Below are 21,532 nucleotides of genomic sequence, written 5' to 3'. Positions count from 1 at the left end.
TCCCTGTTTGATTCTTTGACTAACTCTTGCTTCTGTGAACACCCCAATCCGGCTGGACTACTGAACAATGTGGTCTGGAAAACCCTTTCATTTTACTCCTTTTACTGTTATGTTGTTCATGAAGCATATATCTAAGTTGAACGCCTAGGTGAGCGAACAGGTATAGATGTTTTATGTACGCAAGTGACATCCTGTCTAAAACATCAGTCAGGCTTCAGAAAGCAACATAGCACCATCACTTGCTCCTACAGGAACAAGTCCTGTTTCTCGCTTGAAGCCAGGAAAAGGCTAGTCACTGTGACCTTTTTACCTTTGCTGGACTATGGTGATTTGATTTATATGAATGCACCTGCCAATTGCCTGGTCAAGTTAGATGCTGCGTATCACAGCGCACTGAGATTTGTGACAAACTGTAAAGCATTAACCCATCACTGTACCCTGTAGGCAAGGGCTGGTTTGCCTTCGCTAACTGTACGGAGGCTCAGTCACTGGTACATTTTTATATTCAAAGCCATGTTAGGGAAACTTCCATCCTACATCTGCTCCCTGATCTCACGACGAATTGTAAGTAGCTACTGCCTGAGATCGCATGCTGTAGTTTTATTAAATGTGCCAACTGCTAGGACTGTCTTAGGGAAGATAGCTTTTAGATGCGCAGCTCCACTGTCTTGGAATAGTCTGCAATTGAAATTGAAACTGAGCAATCTGGTGCCACTAAATGTTTTTAAAGCTCGGTTGGATGCTACTCAATCGGAAGCTGTTGGTACCTGCTCATGTGGATAGTTATGTAAATGGTAAACCCTGTAATGATGCTGTATGATGTCCTTTTTGTTGTTCTGTTTATGTTTTTATGTTTCATGTGGAACCTACTTGAGCAGGTCTCCCTTGAAAAAGAGATCAATGATCTCAATGGGATACACCTGGGTAAATAAAGGTTTGAAATGAAATGAAAGTGTAGTACGTAACTCACTGATATATGCTATGTAGTCTTTTCAGATATTTTTGACATACTATATAGTTTTTTAGATTTCTTCGACATTTTATATTATGATTGTTTTTCAAAATACTATTCACTGAGAATACACTTAACAATGCCATTACTTTTTATGTATTTTTTGACATACTATACCATGATTTTTGTTCAATACAATGACTTTTTTCATATTTTCATTATACTCTAATCTTTTCATGATATTTTCAAGATACCATACTTTGATTTTTTTCGACGTACAATACAATGACTTTTCTTTCCGACATACTATGCTATGTTGTTTTTTCTGAAATGTTCGAGATACTATAGGCCTACTATGACTTTTCTTTCAAAATACTAAACACTGACTGTTTTCTCATATTTTTGACATAGTATACTATTTCTTTTTTTCTAATATTTTAGATATACTATGATAAGACTTTTATTCGAGGTACTATACTTTGACTTTTATTTGAAATTAGTATAAACTGACTGATATCCGCTATGTAGTTATTTATGATTTCTTCCACATTTTGAACTATGACTTATTTATATTTAAGTACTCGACATACAGAACATGTCATTTTTAATATATACTAAGTATAATAACTATAATAATAATAATAATATAATAATATAGTATAGTTATAATAATAACTAAGATTATACTAAGTTGTTGTTTTTTGGGATACTATACTATGAATTTTTCAACAAACTACATTACTTTTTTATAATCTTTATATAGATACTACATGATGTCTTTTCTTCATATCTTTGCATATAGTATACTATATTCTTTATAGTCATGACGAATAATGACTTTCTTCAACATACTACATATATGCTGAGCCCCAGACGCCCCCCTCACATGTAAATATCACCCATGTGTGAGATCTGTTGTTTCTAAATGTTTTGTTTCTACTTTAAATTAATCAAAACATATTAAAAACTAATATAGCCTCGGGACAAAATGGAGCACAGACCAAATCATTTTTTAAATATTTATTCAAAATCAAGACAGTACAAAGACGGTACAAATGTTACTTCAAAGGACCAGGCAAGTGTTATTTATACTGAAGATATATACTGTTTATCTTCAAGATATTTAAAATGAAAGATATAGTCAGACACAAGGTATGGGTTACAGCAATTAAATGTATTTTATTTGCCTACATTTGAAGGCATTGAAGAGAAACATGGAAAGTAATACCTAAATGTTCAACATAGACTTTTTATTTCTATATCTATATATATACAAAAGAAATGCCCAAGCATGTTATGTACATAGTTATCTATTCTTAAAAATCTTGCGAAGTTGGATGGTTTCATTTTTACGATTTACTTGTATGTTATGTATTGCTGCAAAATACAACAGAGACATGTTTGTATCTTGTCATATATGCATATGTACATTTCAAATGTCATTGATATAAAAGCATTTTTCTAGAATTACACACTCAAAAGAATAACATTACATTGTTAGCTGTTTACTTTGAAAACCTACAGTGGCACATTGTAATCATACATACATAGCAACCTCTCAGCTTTCAGACAGCTGATGTAAAACAGTTAAAACATGAACTAACAGGTCATTTAGCACTTAATAAGAAGCAGTGTCATTTCTGACCGTGTCGTTCAGCTGCACGCTCTAGTGAGCAAGAAAAAAAAATGTTCAAGGATTTTTTCAGTTAAATCCTAAATCTGTGTTTAAAACACAATCAATTCATCTTTTCAGAGAGAGATGCAACTAATGTATACAGATTGAGTCTAAGTAATCCTCTTCCTGGTGCTTCTTACTGTTGAGACGATTAAATCTTCCTCAAGATGGCAGTGTGGTGAGTTATGTCCCACTACCAGACACACACTACAGCTCTCTTGAGACTGATGATGCCCACTTGTTTAATACCTCATCTCAAGACGTAAATATCTGTAAATCTTCTTGTTACACTTCTCTTACCATTCAGTCATGAATGATCTACAGGTAGGCCCGCCCTAATAGATCATCACATGCCGGAGACAACTTCCGGGCAGTAGAGAGTGACAGTAGTTACAGCACCTCAAACTGGGCGCTTGTTTGACAAAGTTAATAATTACTTTGGTTGCTCTCAACTATTTTCTGCTCAAGCCTCATTTTAAGTTCTGACACCAAAGCAGAGCTGAAATTTCCCTCTTTGAGCTGGCAATATTTCGCTTTTTTCATGGAGCCTTTCGACGCCAGCACACCAGATACTGTCGGGACCGCCCAAGGCCTCTCATTGGACCGTGTGTTACACGGGGGCGGAGGAGCGCAGGGGGGTGGAGGCCTCAGTCGGGGGCTGTTGGTTTTTCTATCTTGGTTGACTATGAGCAACTCATCAGGGTTATTGAATTTGACAACAGGTGATTTGAAGATCCAGGGCTTCTGGTTCCTGGTTCGCCTCTTAATGATGCGTCGTGCTGGCAGGATCCTGTTTGACTTTAAGTTGCGCATGAACATAACTGTAGAGATCAAGACAGTCACCCCTACCATTAAGCTAATGACAACAATTACCATGCCTAGAGCTCTCATTGGATTGTCCCTACTTTTCATTAAAAAGGCCGCCATAGGCCCCTTGAGAGGAGTCTGTGAAAGAGCAAAATAAAACAAATGTTTTAATCAAGTCCAAAGGACAGAATCCAAGCGTTAACTGAGCATTTGTTCAAAGCATGCAAGCATGAGATGGATGCGCAAAGCACTGACAGAGGAAGACCAAACAACAAGTCTATCAACAAAGTGATGCTCCCAAACTCACCCCTGTCTTCCTCCTGTCCTCAGCACAGGACGGCTAGTGCAGAGCTAACTATGCTAACACTAGGTGTTGGGAATGCGTCTGGCAGTGCGATGCATTAGGGTTTCTCTTTGGCATGTGACGTATGAGGGTTGAGTAAGAATGATAACAGCTCATGAGGTCAGAATGAAATGAAGTGCATGTTTGTTTGAGACAAATGGACATAGAATCCAGGATTAAATCCAAAGAAAAGAGCTCGTCTTTGTCACTTGAAAAGCCTTAGAGTCTGAGTCATGCACAAGAAAAAACATTTTAAACAATTGTGTAAAAATCTAATTTCCCATCAATTTGGAATATTTATCCAAAAAAAAACTATTAAAAAAAGTGAAAGAAAAAAAAAGTTTATTGTTGTATTAATCCTTCAAAAACGCTCCAGTACTCCTTTACACAACATAACCGATAACAAATATATAGCTATCTTAAAGCTTTCATATATCCTATCACTTGGTTCTGCGCACCACTTTGATATAGCTACTCTCTGGGTTGATTCTGGATCGTTTCACTGAGTCACAGTACAGGATTGTGGATATGCAGGTTGTTAGTAAAATGAGGGAAGTGACAAAGCTGAGACAAATTCCAAAAACAGTCAGCGGACGCTTGCTGAGGCCCATGAAGTATGAAATAACTCGGCCTTTGATCTGAAAAGCACGATACAGAAAACAGAAACAACACCAAAGACAGGGAGTCATCCATCATGCAGAGTGAAGGAATGGTAACAACATAAAGTAATGTATGGAATAATGTAAATGACTGAACTAGTTAAAGGATAATGCTGCTGTTGTATTATATTTCATAATTCTTTGATATTTTTCACACAATTCATTGTTGGTTTTGGTCTCTTCGTAGGACTTGATTCTAATTATCAGCATTTTCCTTTAAAGAATATGAGACCAATGAAGGATGATTGGCTGAAACAAGGATGATGAAATAGCATCTGTGTAGCATGACAACAAAGCCTATTACCATATGTTAAACTGCTGAATCTACAGCTCAAGCTGCCTAAAGCTTGCAGTAGAAAGCGCTGTTAGCATGCTGCGCGTCAGAACCAGCCTTACCGCCTCAGTGATATCGATGTTGACAACGGTCGTTGTGCTGAAGGATGGAGAGCCTCGGTCCCTGGCCTGGACCACCAGAGACCACTTGCAGTCCTTCTGCTTGGTGATGTTCTGCACAATCTCCATGGACTTGATGTACGGCTTCAGCTGGATCTCTCCTGTGTCTGCATTGATGTCAAACGCGTTGTCGGGATCTGCCATCATGATGGAGTACTCGATGACGTTGTTCGGAGACTCTGCATCTTCATCCACTGCCTAGAGAAAGTAGGAGAAATAACTTTAAATTGTTGGCTGCCAACAAATCAATGTACTTAATGGAAATGTGTTTTGCAAATCACAAAGCAAGCATACAAGAGTATTGTGATGAAGGTGATGTACAGTGCATTTCATAAGGACATATACAGGAGTCCTTCATTTAAAATGAATACATTTTAAGACCTTTTTTAAGACCATTTCCATACATTTTAAGAACACTTTACCACTTTAAATACTAACCAATCACATACGCTATACACTTAACTTACACTTATATATGATAACCTACTTGTATTAACCAGTCAAAACAACATACAACAATACAAAAAATAATAATTGTGAATGCCATAAAAAAGTCACATGAAGTCATATTATAGACATAGTATACCAAAAATGGCATACATGTAGTATAAATAACATGAAGGTCTCATAGTTAAGTACAATTGCTAATCCATGACATCAAAAGGTAACTGTTCATTAAAATCAGTCCTTTCAATGTAATTTTTGTATTATTTAGCTTTAAAGTTGGCACTCTTGGATGTCAGCAGGACCACAAACAGCTAGTGCCTTATCGATGACGAGTAAAAGGGGGAAATGCTTTGACATGATGTACCTCCACTTTGACTGGTGTACCAATTATCATGGTCTTTTCCAGGAGTCTTTCATCAAACGATGGAGAGTGGTCGTTTATGTCGAGCACCGTGACAAAGGTTTCCGCCAAGCTGTACTTCCCCTCCGAATCTTCAGCCTTGACGTAGAAGTTGTATTTGGACCTGACCTCTGCGTCCAGGCTGGTCCAGGGCTGCGTGGAGATGAGGCCTGTCGCCGGGTGGATGGAGAACCTGCAGGATCAGAGACGTTCAGACAGTGTATGAGTCATTCTGAGTCAAACACGAGCCAGGTGTTAGCTAAGGCGTCTCAAAATTCACATCAGATGACATCGTGTGAAGCTCCACATGACTCACTTTCAAAGTACGATAAAAAAAAGCAGATCCTTTCTCGCAGGAAACATGTTGTCAAAACATCCCCAATCCTCATAGAAATCATGAATACACAGTGAATTATTATCCTCTAATGTGTCTAAGGTTGTTTATAGCTTATGAATGTTATATTTAAAATTCCTTCATTTCCTTCAAATGATTCATTATAATGAGTTACATTTATTTGTATGTTTTCTTTGTCTGTTGGACATGATCCTTTAACATGTGACTTCCCTCTCTAATGATCAAAAAAATCTATAGGAATAAAGATTGACACTATCTCCGACAATAATGTTGTGTTTCGTTGTCCTGAATATGTAGTATTTTGCCAACAATAGATAATCAATCACATAACATATGCATGTACAGTACTGGCTTAGGTTTGTGTTTTCGGAGAGCTATCTTATTCAACACCAGGCTTAATGCCATTTCCTTCAGTCACTTTTTCTGTCTAATTTTCCACTGTGAAAAATCACAAGTTGCCTCGAAACTGATAACTTTCACACAATTAATTTAACTCGCCTGCAGAGGAGCATAAATTCTCACTTTCCTTGCTGCATGCTGCCGCTGATGTAGCTCCAGCTGTCACCTTGCATGTTAATTGGCTCTCTCTTTATGAGACAGAGCAGGCTGCCTATTTTTAACCCGCCAATCCAATTAGGAGATTAGCCAGCATCTTGAAGCCATTTTAGAGTGAGCTGTTAGTGCTGCAGAGTGGCCAATCAAACTGTTTCCCTGCTTACCTCTTCTTTCAAAACAACAACGATGAGTCAAGACCGCGTGTCCTGCTGGCCGAGCTTACAAAACACCAGCAGTATTGAGTTGTATATACATTAAAAAAACAACTTTTAAGTCCTTGAAATGTGCTTTGCGGAAGTGCAAGAGTTAAATATCCGATCAGATCAAACCTAAACTGGCAGAAGTGACAGGTTTTCACTTACAAATCTGATCCTGATCCATAAATCGTGTATTTGACTTCACCCCAGGGCCCTGAATCTGGATCATTTGCCTGTTGGACAGGACAGAACAGAGATTAAAAAACAAATACTTATGGCACATTTAGTATATAAAGAAAACTGCACGTATGTTACATAATAATCGAATGAAAATGTATTCAAATTATCTAAATTGGGAAGAAAAAACTTAAACCAAGGTGACTGAAGGTTGTTCAGTTAATGTTCATTTGAATGCTGCTGGCTGAGGATAAACAGCTAGGGTCTTAAGCTCATGCGGGGGGGTGGGGCACACTATAAATCGCTTCCTGTGGTGGGCGGGGAGGGAGGTATAGGTCAGCATGATTAACCTTGAGGCAAAATTAAGCCTTTGACATGTCGCCTGGTTGCAGTATAATGGAAAGGAAGAGACACGTGTGCCAATACTTCCGTAAATAAACCGTCTGCCAACAACCTGCTTTCATCTAATGAACTGCATCGAGTAACATGCATGTATTGGAGCATGATGGGTTATGTAATCACTTTGTTCAGGTTGAATCAGAGTGTAATTGTGATTGACTCACTGTCACAGACACAACGCTGGAGCCTCCAGGTGAGTTCTCAGCGACTCTGGTGATGTAATACTCGGACGTGAATTTGGGGACGTTGTCGTTGGTGTCCAGCAGGTTGATTACTATGTCAGCTGTTGCACTGAACCGCTCAGGCGTGTCGATCTCCACCGCTAGCAGCTGCAGAGAAACATATGCAGAGTGGGAATAAATCAGTGCTGAAATCTAATTGATCAATTTGATTGTTGACACATAAAACTTGCAGTTCTGTGATGCTGAAAGGCTCATATAACAAACTTAGATATTCCTTTTTGTTTTCAACATTTAAGGGTGATGTCAGAATCAAAAAATAATTCCCACACAAATATTTCACTAATAATCGCAGATGCTTTGCTACCATAATAAAAAAAAGTCTTAGTGGCTTGTTATTGTTTTAAAATGAACAGCTAACCACTCTGATAATTCATACTTATTTATGAAGCTGGAAGCTATCAAACTGTACACCCTTCTTTATGAACATCATTGGGTTAGGTGGATGTTGTTCAGAGAAAACTGTCAATTTGAAGACATAATCTTTGGCTTTAAGCAAAGGAACTAATCAATTGAAAATACAGCCATAAGACTTAAAAGAGGGGCAGATAAAAATGAGCTGCACTCACAGAATAAACATTTGTTCAATAATACATTATGTGGTCATATATAAAGTCAAACCTTGAAAGAAAGGGTTGGTCCCTTTTCATAGTCGATGCCAGATGTGTCTTCCACAATGATGGTCACCTGCGCTTCATTGAGGACCGTCTGGGGAACGACTCGCAGCACTCGACTCGGCCCCACCAGCCTCAGTCTGAACTTAGCGTTAGCTCCCTACAAAGGGAGTTAGACAGGAAGAATTTAAAAACCTTGAAGAGCAAAATCAATATAGAAGATTCACCAGACCTAAGAGGATTTCAGCAAACATTGGTGGTGAAAGAAAGTGAACAATTTGAGCAGAAGTCATACAATTAGTTGAAGTACAGCAGGAACACACAGACCAATAGATCCAGAGGAAGGATTTCAATAAATCCTAAGGGAAATTTGGGTAAACATTTACCTGATCTGAGTCATTGACAGTGATCTTGAAGCCTCGGAGGATCTCCCCTGCAGGAGGATGCTCGTACATGGTGACCTCAAACTTTATCTGAGGTCCGTTCTCTCCATAAAAAGTCGGAGGATGGTTGTTGAGATCCACCACCCGGACCGTCACCATGGTAACGTCATATTCCTGAAGTCGATTGTCTGGTCCTAACTCAGACGCCTAGGTTTAAAAAAGTTAAATGCATTTAGTACTAATAAGAGTAGATTCAATTAATTTAAGGTGTTTCACTTAAAAAATGTTTACCTTGACTATTATTTCATATAATTCCTTTGACAGTAGATTTGGATTAGTTGTCAGGGTGATGCATCCACTGGTGCTGTTTATGTCGAAGACACTATCACTGCCTGAAAGGTGATAACAGACATCTTGTTAATAATGTGTCTGATAAAAAGACTGAAAAGAGAAGGGAAGATCGTTTTTCTAATGTATTGTTCTAACCGTTCATAATGGAATAATGTATCGGATTCGGGTTGCCTTGATCTCCATCTTTAGCGTACACAGTGAAAATCTCAGAACCCTGGAAGAAAGAATATTTATTAGTTTTATTTACTAAATCAACGCCCCGATTCTCATCACTGGCGTGTGATGAATATGAGAAAAACTCACAGCAATTGAGACTTCGTAGACGTAGCCAAAGTAAGGGGTTCCTACGAAGGACGGAGGCATGTCCTGCACATCGAGCACATTGATGGTCATGGTGGCAGTGGAGGTCAAAACCTGGTGCTTCCCCTTGTACTTTCCCCCTCCATCCTGATACGACAAACAGTGAGAAAGAATACAAAGTGTATAATGTTTCTAGTAGATTTTGGATTGTTCTTTTAACCAAGGCAAATTAGAATACAGAATAATCAACATGCACAATGTTAGATTGAACTTTTATGTGATCTCCGTACGTAATATGAGGTATTGAAGTATTTTTGGGATAAATTATATATAGAGGGTTTGTTTTACATGATTGTATTTCCCCATTTTTTTATTCTGAAATTCTATGATTACAAGCCTCCAAAAGTAAATAGATGTTTAGCATGAAATGGTTGGTTTTTCTTGGCTATTACAAATTACAATTAACACCACCAGCACTACACAAACAACAATGGATGCAGACACTAATTTTTCTGCTAGGACAAAATGCGGCATTGTGTTTTATTAATTATATGTTAAACTGACTATATTGATGTATTTGATTGCTTTATCGACATTAAATATTTAGATATTTTATCATAGGTTTAACCTCTTAGTAACTGATTTGTAATCTATTAAGCTTTATTTAAAAAGTTGCCTATGTTATTCCACACACAGTGGAGTTAAGGCTAGAACAATAACCAGTGTTTGACTTCTAGCAATGGAGGGATCACATGTCAGGTCACTCACACTGGGAGCCCTACCACTTCACAAGACTTCCATTTATTTCACATACTGACACTGTTGCAATTCAGCAAAATGTTGGAGAAAGCTTGGTGGTGACTGCACTTTCCATGACCTTAGGCTCCCAACCGAGCTGCTTTTACTTTCCTGCCAATAGTTTAATGTGCAAAACACTGCAGAGGTTAATCTCAGCCCATTTCAACATGTTGGTTTTCAGATTAAACTTGTTTAAAGAAAAGCTCTCGGAGAAATTGTGTTGGTGTCATTGATAAACTCTTCATCCCTTTTCCCTACTTGATGTTGATTTAGAAAAAGACTAACCAACAACATAGATGAATATAAAAGTTCTTGCTCATCCAAGCTGCTGCTCACAGTGTAAACATGTTTTTAGGGAGTCATACGTGACCTCTCACCTTTGCAACCACGGTCACAAAGTGCGTGGGCGTGTTTTCGTAATCCAAAGTCTCCCCAGGTTTGACTCTCAGGACCCCGCTGTGCCCGTCGATGGTAAACTTGGCAACAGCTGAGCTCTGATGATGTATAAAGCCGCATAGTTAGCAGTGTTAACAGTAGACAGTACATTTTCAACTGAATTTAGCAATCTAGCTAATTATTCTGCTTGCTTTTAACCAGTTTTAACCCTTGACCTACCTCCTTTCAACCTTGACTTTTTTTACACACTTTTGACACATGAACAGTAACAATTACTGTGCTTACCAATGTTGGCACGAACCAAACTTAAGCCCCTATTAAGCCTTCAGTGCCTTGCTCAAATGTAATTGAAAATTAATCCACTAAAGTAAAACCATTTCCAGACTGCTCTGGTATGAGATTAATCTTTCCCGGCACACACTGCCTCGTCATTCGAGTGCCCTTTTCCTCCCTCCACATGGCAGCACAGCCCTCATGATGTCAGCTCGACCTGCTGTCTCACCCACAAGTGTTAGGGCCACAGCAGGCCAGTTATCAGTATCACTGTGTAGATAATAATTGTGCGTGGAGAGGGAATCAAACGGTAGAAAAACAGCAATACAAAATAAGTGTGAAAGAAATGCTGGCTCATGCTTTCAAATATGAGAGCTGAGGGGATTAACTTGTTGGCAGACTTCAAAGAGCATCCTGGGGTATAGGAGTAGAGAAATCCGGAGATGCAGGCTAGAGCCGCATCTCTATACTTTATGTCATTAGACAAATCTTACAATCAACTCAGAAATGAACTTGAGGCCATGTGCATGGAGGGAAAAACACGACAATTTCCACTAATGTATTGCTCTAAACGCTTGCCTGCTTCATTTTGAAAGACATGTTTCCACTTAATACCAGAGTATGATGCTGTAGATGGAATAGTCTGAGCAAAACAAAATAAAAGCATGACCTATATGGAAATATTTCAATGTCATGATACTGTAACACTTTAGTGCTTCAATTTTCGCACTAAGCTTCTACTGTCTTAATGACACTTTAGACAAACAAACCAGAACAGATTGTTTTAAGTCAGTAGCAACATTTTCCCATTTAGCACTCCATTTTAGCAAGGCACAACCGTGCATCATCTGCATAAAAACACAGCTGTAGGTTTACCTGTAGGTAATAAGAGACGCTGCCTCCTGAGCCCATATCTCTATCCACTGCTTGGACTCTGTAGATGCTGCTCCCAGCTGCAGTGTCCTAGGGAAGAGACAAGAGATTTTATAAAAACAAACTTGATTCTCAATGGTTTGTTCAACTCACTTTGTGGTTTGTGCCACAGAAAGACATGTAGAAAGGATTCATTGTGTGTATTGTGTTGTCTCGGGTGTGTTTATTCGATATATGCTGTACCTCTGGGATGTTGATGATGAAAGGCAGGTTTTGAAATTCAGGTGGTTCATCATTTGCATCAGTTACAAACACTCTAACTGTCTCAACAACCTGAAAGTAAAGTAAAACATGATTTAAAAAAGTTCGTTTTTATTACGCTAAACATGTTACATTTTAGAGAGAAATAATGAACTCAAAGATCAGAAAACAATCATTCTACACATTTAAATAGATTATTTCCTTAAAAAGACTGTAAACATGGCAGGTTCCTTCTATCACAGCACATATGTTTTCAGAGCATATAGCCTTTTAACAGAAATGTATCACAAAACATAAAAAACGTACTTTATTGCGCCCGTCTGTTATGCTCACGAGCACTGAGACCTCATCTTGTGCCTACAAAGAAAAGATGAACATCACTTTGAGCCTCAGTGGGGACATATTTAGAGCAGGTCTCTTCAAAACAAGTGACTTATCAACATTCCCACCTCTCTGTCGAGCTCCTGAACTAGAGTCACGTTTCCTGACTTGGACTCCACCCTAAAATATTCTTTGGAGCCCTTCTCAAAAGTCAGACCATATTGCACCGGATCGTCCTCTGGATCTGTGCCATTCAGAACGTATATCTGTGTCCCTATGTGGGGAAAACGGCAAAGAAACAGCGATGACAAACAAAAACATGACATTTATTTCTTCATTCAAATCATGCAAATCCTTTGTTTCCATTCTTATGCGGTGTAAATGGCACGTCTAATAATAAGATCAGATGATGCCACACTTGTTTTTAGCCAGAAAGTGTTGATGTACGTCACGATCACAACAGGGATCCACTGGCACATCAATACCAATGTGATAATGAATGCGTTCACCTACGCATATAAATATTACACCGTTAAACATTGCCTCACACCGAAATGAACCAGAACTGTGATATTTAAAATGAGACTCACCAACTGGTGTATCCTCAGAGATGCTGAACAAGGCCATGTTCCCATGTGTACTGCTGGGTCCATAATCATAGAAATGTGGAGCATAGTCCAATTGCCCTTTAAAAAAAAACATACATTAACATGCAAGTTAATTGTGCAGAAGCAACTCCATATACTTTATGGCGATATATTTGTTCAATTTCCTATATAAATGCTTATGTAATCAACACATAACTGTTGCACTCACTTGCTACAAAGGGCAGGAACCGAAAGCAGGGAGAAGGAGGAGGAAGGGGGGCATGATTGAATGCATATATTTGTATTTAATGTTACCACTATCACAACAAAGGCCTAGCAGCATGAGCAGTCCCCACTAAGAGGGACGTGCCCTCTTAGTGTTACAGGATTAACCAGATAAGAGCAAGGCAAGAAGTCTTAACCATACAAAGAAAACACACAAAAAAGAGCCTTACCCAAAGTGGAGTCAAGCAGGAGGAGAAACAGTAAAGCATGCGTGTTCCTTTCTTTCTTCATCCTGGTGGGGAGGCAAGGCTTGGCTGGCTCATGTGGAAGGCTTGGCTGGAGGTGAAGCGAGCAGCGAGCTGTCGTGCCCTTTCTGAAGGCGTCTCAGCAGCTCAGGAGGAAGAGGCTGGGGCAGATTCTCAGGCACTAATCCAGTGACGCATCCCTTCCCTCCTTTTCCACCACACTGCTCTCTCTCTCCGTTTTCTCCTGAAGAACTACTTGTCGAGGGGAGAGAGTTCACACAATGTGGTGTGATCATCACACCTCAGCGTGATGGGAAAATGTACATGAAGCACGGCCTCTTTGATCGCCTAGAAATCAACGTTATGATATAACATACAAAGACGGAGGTTCTGAGTACAGTATGTTCTGGAGTTTACACATTGGGCACCTCAAACGTCCTTTCCGTCTAGTGTTTCTCTTTGTTGATGGTACAGACACGTGGCACATTTGGCTTCTCTTGCTGTTGTTTAAGGGTTTCAACAAGTCATTGGTCACACACTTCAAAACCCAGCTGCCCGCTTGCTCACTTCCACCCGACGCTCCGACCACATCACCCCTATCCTCCATGACCTCCACTGGCTCCCCATCAAACACCGCATTGCCTTTAAAATATTACTTTTCACTTTCAAAGCCCTCAACAACCTTGCCCCCCCCCTACCTCTGTGACCTCATCCAACGACGCACCCCCACCCGTCGCCTCAGGTCTGCTGAAGCTAACCTACTGCAGCCCATCAGGACAAAGCTCCGGACCTGGGGTGACAGGGCCTTCGCAGCAGCCTCCCCCACACTCTGGAANTGGCCAAAATCTGATCAGCTAATTTTCAGACAGGTTTTTATATAAATGGATCAGGACAAAAAGTGAGCTAATCTTTTTTCTTGAAACTTTCAGAATCTCTTTACACAGAGGGGACACATTTTGATGTAGAAGAGACACGAAAAAGTGGATTTTGCATAATAGGGGACCTTTAAAAACGGAGTTGCAAGCATCCTTCATACGTTGACAGAACACAGAAGATGTTTGACACTTAGCACTATTGAGAGAAATCCACCTGGTATGAATCCCTTACAGCTTATGCAGATCATAACTAAAACATTGTTCTCAATCTCAAAGACAAACAGGCCAAAGATGAACAGCTAATCTGATAAACAAAAAAAAACTAAATTGGGGCAGATGTTTTTATGTTACAAGCTTATCTGACGATGGCACACAGCCTTACATCTTTTATTTTTCGAATATAATTTTCCACTTTTTTCCTCAAAACCCAACCTCACATCCGCTCATGGGAAGGTGTCAAAGAGTGCATGTCTACCTGACTGTGTCAGCGTGGTGTGTTAACTGCGTAGGAGTACTCACAGACTTATGCACTTCCTACTTTCACAGGTATAAAAATAGTGTGTGACGTTTACACACACACTCTCGCATCGTACTGGTGGGCAGCCAATGGCAGATCTCTGATCACTAAAATAAACACAGAATCCATGCTCTGTGTTTACAGCAAAGTTTGCCAGTGCACAAAGAAGAATCCATGTTATTGGATGTAAAGATTTTCAGGAAGTAAAAACATATATGAAAGAAATATTAGTAAATCTTGATTTAAAGATTCAAAATTAATATTTAGGTAAAACGACAGATGTATTATCTGAAATGCACTTTGAATAAATAGCACAAGTTCACAATACGCAGGCTGTATTCATTTATTTTGTAATTGGAATATTATAACAGATTCATTAACAAGAATCCTTTCAATGTTGTTTTGTCAATGTTGAGCTCATTTGAAACACTTCCCATACTATTAATTGTTTTTATTTGTAAGAATAGATATTTCGTTTTTTTGTACCGGGAAAGTCTGAATTTGCAAAGAATAACTAAACTGTAGCTGAAAGATAAATGTAACGCAATACAAAAGTAAAATGTTCTGCCTAAAAGTAGTTAAGACATTTATTTTTTAAAGTATATCATTTAAAATAATATGATATCATGTAGGTTTTATATCACATTACATCAATGTATATTTAGTCAATTAAAATTAAGTTTATTTATTATTATTAAAGTAACATACAGTAAACTCTCTTCTGTGTAAGTGCAAATCAGCACAACAAGGAACAACAGGGGATAATAGGAAAGTCCGTAGTTATATTTTGTCAAAAATCAAGGATTTGGCCATATTTAAATCATGACTTGTCTGAAGCATAATCCCCTAGGGACTATGAATGTTGCAAAAAATGTGGCACGGACCACCTTAAAAGACGAAATATTTTAAAACATTTGTGAAAACGTTCACCATGAATGTCTGTTCTAAATTTCCAGCGATCCATTGGATAGTCTGTGTTTTGTCTATTTAGGAAATGAAAACATTCTAGGCATTGTTCATGTAATAATGGAAGACAGTGCTTGTACAGTCCCCCGCCCCCCTTAAGCATAACGAGCATTGGACCCTTACCAAATATTGGTCATCAATCTGAAAATGACTGCCAGAGCGCATCTTTTATCCCCAGTAATGCCAGAGCTCCACAAGCTGGAGCTTTTCCCAATCTCATCCATTATTGCCCTCTTCAGCCCTCCCATCTGCAGGCTTTTCGATATGCAGTACATGTGAATCATACGTGTCCTAAACGTGAACATGATCTGAGAGATTGAAACACCCCGAGCAGCTGTGTGCTCCACGTGTACGGGCTTTAGCGAAGCACCTGCATATTTACAGATGTTAGCATCTGTTCCAAGTGCCCTGGTTTGGAGGTTTAATTTGAGAGGAGCGGCCAGATGGTGGACAAGAGGATTACTATGCTAAGCCTTTGTCATCTGCTGCTACACACTGCCTGTCTATAGGAAAAGACAAGGTGGACCCCCGCTGGTCCCTCTTTGTCTGATTAAAGCTGGGTGTGGATGACAAATTGTAAAATATGTAAGTTTTGGCACTATGACCATTTTTCAGACATAGTGTTTTATGACTTTAATGGCAAACTATGATCTTTTTTAATACATGCTAAGCTATGACAGTTATTTAAAAAACACCTATATGGGGACTTTCTATGACATTTCCTTATGGCACTTTTCCATTTGATTTTTTACAGTAAACTATGCTATGACAGTTATGAAGACTTCTTATGACAAAGGGCTACACTACTGATACATTTATATTACAAATAAACAATTATTCTAATAATCATTGTAATACAACATGCAGTGCTTTAACTTTTTTAATGGTTTTCTATGTATTATGGAAGTGTTTTATTTATGTTTCCTAGCAAGCTGTGACTCTGTGATGGTGAGCCAGCATGCACACTACCAGGACCATGAAACTGGAGCAGCTTAATATAATTCAGTCTGACAAAAATACATCACTTTAGACATGTTTATTGATTGATTCCATTGTTGAAATGACTGTACAATGTCAGAAATATATGGACTAGTGCCAACCTCTTGAACGCACAACAGAAATGCAAAATCAGTGTATAGTGGAGCGAGTCGGGACCGGTCTATGTGTTGTATTTTGTTAGCATACACCATATATTTTTGAACTTTCATTCTTGTTGGAAACAGAAACACCACTCAGTTGAAATAAATACAGAACATAAAGAATACAAAGGACATCAGAAGCTGAAGAGAGGATGCAGACAAGAAAGACTTAACCATCTGTAACCCCCTGAATTAACCAGATACTTCCACAATCTAGGTTAGAGTGTGTTATCAATGCACAACCATTTCTCTTCTTTGCACCAGAGTACAATTCTCTTCTTCGCACTCTTTCAAAGCATGGATGTATTGTTCCCAGTTAGATAAGACGTGTCACTAAGAGATAACATCTGGTGTATGCTGCTAGTAATAAAATATGATTTTGATCAACTTTGTAAAGGGTCAAACTGAAATCAGAATGCAGCTGTTTACTTCTTCCTGCTGCCGCCAGACAGAATCATCACCATCCTCATGAAGATGTTCAGTGTGTCCATGTAGATCCCCATACACCTGTGAGATTAAACATAATATGAGAGAAATACCTTAGTGAGAGCTCATGGCTAAAATTCTGCTTGAACCCACGTATATTTTCTGTGATGACTTACGCGTTGATGGGGTCATATTTCTGGACGCCGTACAGCGGGTGTGTCTCTGCTCTCTTGATGACCTTCTGCGTGTCGTACAGGAGGAACATGCTGAACAGGACCAGGCCTCCGTAGATGGCCACTGAGTACAGGCCTGCTCCCATTGCTGAGGTGGGCGGCAGGAACATTGATCCTGGAGAAGACAGGGAGATTCGCTGTGAGACTGACACGTAGAGTTTCAAAATGGTAGCAAACAGATATCAATAATTAATGAGCTTATTATCCAATCCTATTATGGGGTTAAGTAACTGATATATCAGATACATTCCTACAGTTTCTGTAAAAGATACGTTCCTACAGTTTCTGTAAAAGATACATTCCTACAGTTTCTGTAAAAGATACATTCCTACAGTTTCTGTAAAAGCTATGAGATTTTGTGCACAGTACTTTATTTTGGCAACTCATCTTTTTTAAAACAACTTGTATTTGAACATACTGTGTAGAAATTGTTACAATTGTAATGACAGCCCCATGTGAAATTGATATGCCTACTGTTTTCAGAATATGACATGACGGAGATGTTACTCGGTCGTGACCGACACATTTCTGTCGCACATTAAAAGAAGCGTTTGTACCAACGCTGAATTTTGCAAGCTCTTATGATTTTGGTCCCGCATTCCCCTAAATGTGGAGAACACGATCGAAAAACTAACACTCTGGGTGTGATATGCTTATCAGATTTGCTGATTATGCAAAAAAAGTGAAGTTTCTCATGTGGCCCTTCAGGGACATATTCATGGTAAAAATACATTTTGCCATGATGCTTACACTTTAATAACTTGACTTTAACCTCAATGCCCTTTTTGGTTGGAAGCATTCAGTACTGTGTGTACTGCACCTGAGACAGGGTTTACGAGGTGAAACTGCTTTGTACTAACCAATAGAAGAAGCGAACACCACTCCAAAGCCAACAGCCAGGGGCCCGCCCATGTTGAGGAACTTCTCACTTGGGGCACACATGGCCACAGTGGACAGACCGCCCACGATTCCTGCGGTGTACCAGGCGGCCCTCATCACCAGGGGCCCTCCCATGAGGGTGAGGGGGGCGATGACAGCACCCATCACACCTTATCAATACATAAAGACAACTGAACACCACACTCAACTCAAACAACATGAACAAGGTTAAATATACAACAGCAGCTGCTATTCTGAGCCTGTACATGACTGCCCTCTGGTGGCAAACCGAGGAAACTACATCACATACATTAAAATGTTAAGTAGGAGAACACAACAGGAAGAATAGCCTTTCATTAGACCTTGTGTTACAAACCTGCATGTAACATCCAGGCGAGGTGTTTGGGCATCGGGCTGTGCTCATATGAGATGGACCTGACCAGCATGCCGGCACCAATCATGGCTGCAAATGTCGCTCCAATAGCCTGAATTACAAAACACATCAGGCAATCATTTAATTACCTGTAAATAGGGCTTCCCAGAATTAAAAGATTCCTTCAAACCAATGACATTCTGATCCATAACCATCATTTCCTTGCATGTCTATTCAGTTTAAATGTGTTATTTCTGAATTAAAAAAACAAGGTGATATTTGTATTATGATTATTATGATTACACTATTTGTGGCATTAGATTCCAAGAAAGGACTGTTTCCTACCAAGCATTTCAATAACTTCAGTTGCTTGTAAAAATGCAAGTCCGAATTAATTGAATAATTAAAGGAACGAATTTGTGTATGTTCGCATTTTAAAAACATAACATGCTGTTCTCTGCCGTCAAAAATACTCTTTGCTCTCCCGCTTGGCCCACACCAAAATGAAGCCAGCAAATGAATGACAATTTATATTCATTTAAGAAAGTTTATTTGATAAGGATGTTCTAATTACAGGTATTAATAAATCAGGATCTTGTGTATATTAACCTTATATTTTAGGTGAATATGTATCCAATGTTAGGTGTACTTGAGTTATAAAGCTTACCATCCAGGATCCTCCCATCATGAGACCCATGAGGGCCGGGGTCCTGCTCACTGCTACAGCTGACAACGCTGTCAGGCCAATACTGCCTGCAAAGTACATGTAGGTGGAGTGGATCCTGTCCTTCACATACTGAGGCCAGATCCTGCACAGAGAGTAAAGAGCCACGTGAAAATGAAGCAAACACTTTCTAATAACCATTTAAATAGAAATGAACAACCTGAACAAAAAGCTGACACTCACATTGCTTTTTCAATGGCACCGATTTCATTGGACATGCCAAATCCATAGAAGCACAGAGCTCCAAGACCCACTGCTGCACCTCCAGCCAGGAACAGTCTCCCCATGCTGTGAACTGTGGACACACACAAATCATTTAAAAAGGCACCCCCTAAAATGTGTACTACTATAACTAAATATTGAATAATTTTTATAGATTAACACCAAAGGTAAGAGGTTTAACTTGTGCTTACAAAATGTTGGCATCATGGCAATATTAAAATATTTGTATATATAATAACATTTAAATTAAGACAGTGGACCAAATAAAACTAGTGTAACAATATATGTATCACTTTATAACAGTTTTTTCAAAAAACATATGTAAAAGTAATTACTTGTATAAGCGGTTTCTGAAGCTGGCTCAAAAGCTGCTTCTTTGAGCTGGCTTTTGGTTGTCCTGCGGAAACCAAATCTGGCCTTTGAGGAAAAACCCTGGCGAAAGAAAGACGGACACTTTAATTAATATGGGAATTAAAGACGGCAGCTGCAGGTTACTTTACTTCTTATCCCTGCTCCTACCCAATGGCACTGTAAGAGCCAATTAATAAAACCTAAGACTTGCTTTAAACAAAAGCGTACGTACTACATAACAAACCTTAAGCCTGAAAGTTTCTTTCTAATGTTTACAGTCTTTATCTGTCTTTTTGTTACCAGTATCTTTGCTTTCGGTGCCCACAAATTGGTTTAATCGTGTGTTTTCAATATCTGCTATTGTCACCTAAGAAAAAACTAAACATTTTCTCCAATCTAATTGTGGTGGGAGAGGTACAAAGTACTTTTAGTTGCATGTGTGTGTGTGTGTGTGTGTGTGTGTTTATAATGGAGAGTTGAAGCAGCAATAACAAAGCTTAGAGAAGCAGAGGTCTATGACTTCACAGTACCTGCTGGGGCCTGAGCAGGGTGGGACAAGTCTTCAGGGTGGATGTCCTCAGGGCTGGGGACCCCTGTGACAGCACAGGACGCAGCCCGACGAGAGGAAGAGTCCTCAGGCATGTCAGCCTCGCCAGCATCATGGTCACAATGAGAGATGCTGTATCAGTCTGAGAGATAAACACAGCGTCAGGTAACTGACAGACTTCTGTATGACATAATGTTCAAACACATATGTTACACATACTAATATGATTATAGTCACAAAGTCAGATAGGAAACAAAGTTAAATTACCGTAGCAATCAAACTGGCCAGTTAATGAAGAAATATAACTGAATTGGTAACATTTTACGTTAGTTAAATAAGCTAGCTAACGTTAGCTAACATGTTAGCTAAGTAATGCGACTCATTTCACTACGTCTTAGAAAACGTACGCTGTTACAGTGTATAGTCTGACCAAAATGATATACCAAAATGATAAACTGTTACCACTAACACGTTGTTTAGTAATATACATAGGATAATATAGACAAATGTAGATGTTACATACCGAGAAAGCAACGTACGAGGTTCACCTTTCTAGAAATAAGTGCGCAACCTTCTGACGCAATTGTTTTGCAACCTTCCTGAAAATTCTCAGTCAGTGCGTCATCATTAAGCGACGGGTTTGTTGGGAATCGTAGTTCTAAATCGTGCCGATTGAATAAGTCTATACAATGCATAAGGGGTTAAAACAGTATTCAAAACCATTAAATAGCAATATCAGAATTCACAATATAAAACAATTAATTTATAAACCAGTTACAAAGAACAATGTCAAAATTAAGATGATTATTTAACCACACATTAGGCATAGCCTATGTGATTGTAGATAACAGCACATTATCATAATAATAAATAAAGTAAATAACGTGTGGAATATAATTGAGTTCAAAATACACTATATTCCTCTTTAATTAAATGTTGTAAAATGTACTTGAATAAATGACATTAGTTTGGGACGCACATTGTGTTTCCTCCAC

The 21,532-nt window shown here is 38.9% G+C and overlaps 2 protein-coding genes across 3 annotated transcripts; both read right to left on the bottom strand.

Moving 5' to 3' along the window:
- Window positions 1-2,000: 2,000 nt before the first annotated feature.
- Window positions 2,001-13,404, bottom strand: LOC104951017 (cadherin-related family member 1). 2 transcript variants are annotated; one of them, XM_010777644.1, is made up of 18 exons: window positions 13,271-13,404; window positions 13,045-13,047; window positions 12,819-12,914; window positions 12,357-12,502; window positions 12,214-12,264; window positions 11,890-11,979; window positions 11,650-11,736; window positions 10,482-10,598; window positions 9,310-9,453; window positions 9,142-9,220; window positions 8,947-9,047; window positions 8,659-8,862; window positions 8,280-8,432; window positions 7,584-7,748; window positions 7,009-7,076; window positions 5,701-5,929; window positions 4,833-5,087; window positions 2,001-3,572 (listed from the first exon to the last, which is right to left on the bottom strand). In XM_010777644.1, exons 1-18 carry the CDS (start codon window positions 13,329-13,331, stop codon window positions 3,054-3,056), a joined length of 2,568 nt encoding a protein of 855 aa, XP_010775946.1. In that variant the 5' UTR covers window positions 13,332-13,404; the 3' UTR covers window positions 2,001-3,053. The 2 variants fall into 2 exon arrangements, with proteins under 2 accessions (XP_010775946.1, XP_010775947.1); XM_010777645.1 differs by lacking the exon at window positions 13,045-13,047.
- A 3,260-nt stretch (window positions 13,405-16,664) lies between these two features.
- ghitm (growth hormone inducible transmembrane protein) lies at window positions 16,665-21,154 on the bottom strand. The gene is made up of 9 exons (XM_010777642.1): window positions 21,061-21,154; window positions 20,521-20,679; window positions 19,975-20,071; window positions 19,601-19,712; window positions 19,361-19,502; window positions 18,697-18,805; window positions 18,302-18,490; window positions 17,385-17,556; window positions 16,665-17,289 (listed from the first exon to the last, which is right to left on the bottom strand). The coding sequence occupies exons 2-9, from the start codon at window positions 20,650-20,652 to the stop codon at window positions 17,208-17,210; spliced, it is 1,035 nt and encodes a 344-aa protein (XP_010775944.1). The 5' UTR covers window positions 20,653-20,679; window positions 21,061-21,154; the 3' UTR covers window positions 16,665-17,207.
- Between the last annotated feature and the right edge of the window lie 378 nt (window positions 21,155-21,532).

This window comes from Notothenia coriiceps, unplaced genomic scaffold (genome assembly GCF_000735185.1).
Source record: "Notothenia coriiceps isolate Sejong01 unplaced genomic scaffold, NC01 NC01_scaffold00018425, whole genome shotgun sequence".
NCBI lineage: Eukaryota > Metazoa > Chordata > Actinopteri > Perciformes > Nototheniidae > Notothenia > Notothenia coriiceps.
The sequence above is the reverse complement of the archived record's forward strand: the minus strand, read 5'-3'. Positions and strand labels throughout refer to the sequence as shown.

Coding starts and splice junctions, on each gene's coding strand:
- LOC104951017 (XM_010777644.1), bottom strand. CDS start 13,331: ATGAAGAAAGAAAGGAACACGCATGCTTTACTGTTTCTCCTCCTGCTT. Junction 12,265..12,356: donor TTCAGGAGCTCGACAGAGAG/GTGGGAATGTTG, acceptor TTTTCTTTGTAG/GCACAAGATGAGGTCTCAGT. Junction 10,599..11,649: donor GCGTCTCTTATTACCTACAG/GTAAACCTACAG, acceptor ATACATCATCAG/AGCTCAGCTGTTGCCAAGTT.
- ghitm (XM_010777642.1), bottom strand. CDS start 20,652: ATGATGCTGGCGAGGCTGACATGCCTGAGGACTCTTCCTCTCGTCGGG. Junction 19,713..19,974: donor TTCAGAAACCGCTTATACAA/GTAATTACTTTT, acceptor GTGTGTCCACAG/TTCACAGCATGGGGAGACTG. Junction 18,491..18,696: donor CGCCTGGATGTTACATGCAG/GTTTGTAACACA, acceptor TGTATTGATAAG/GTGTGATGGGTGCTGTCATC.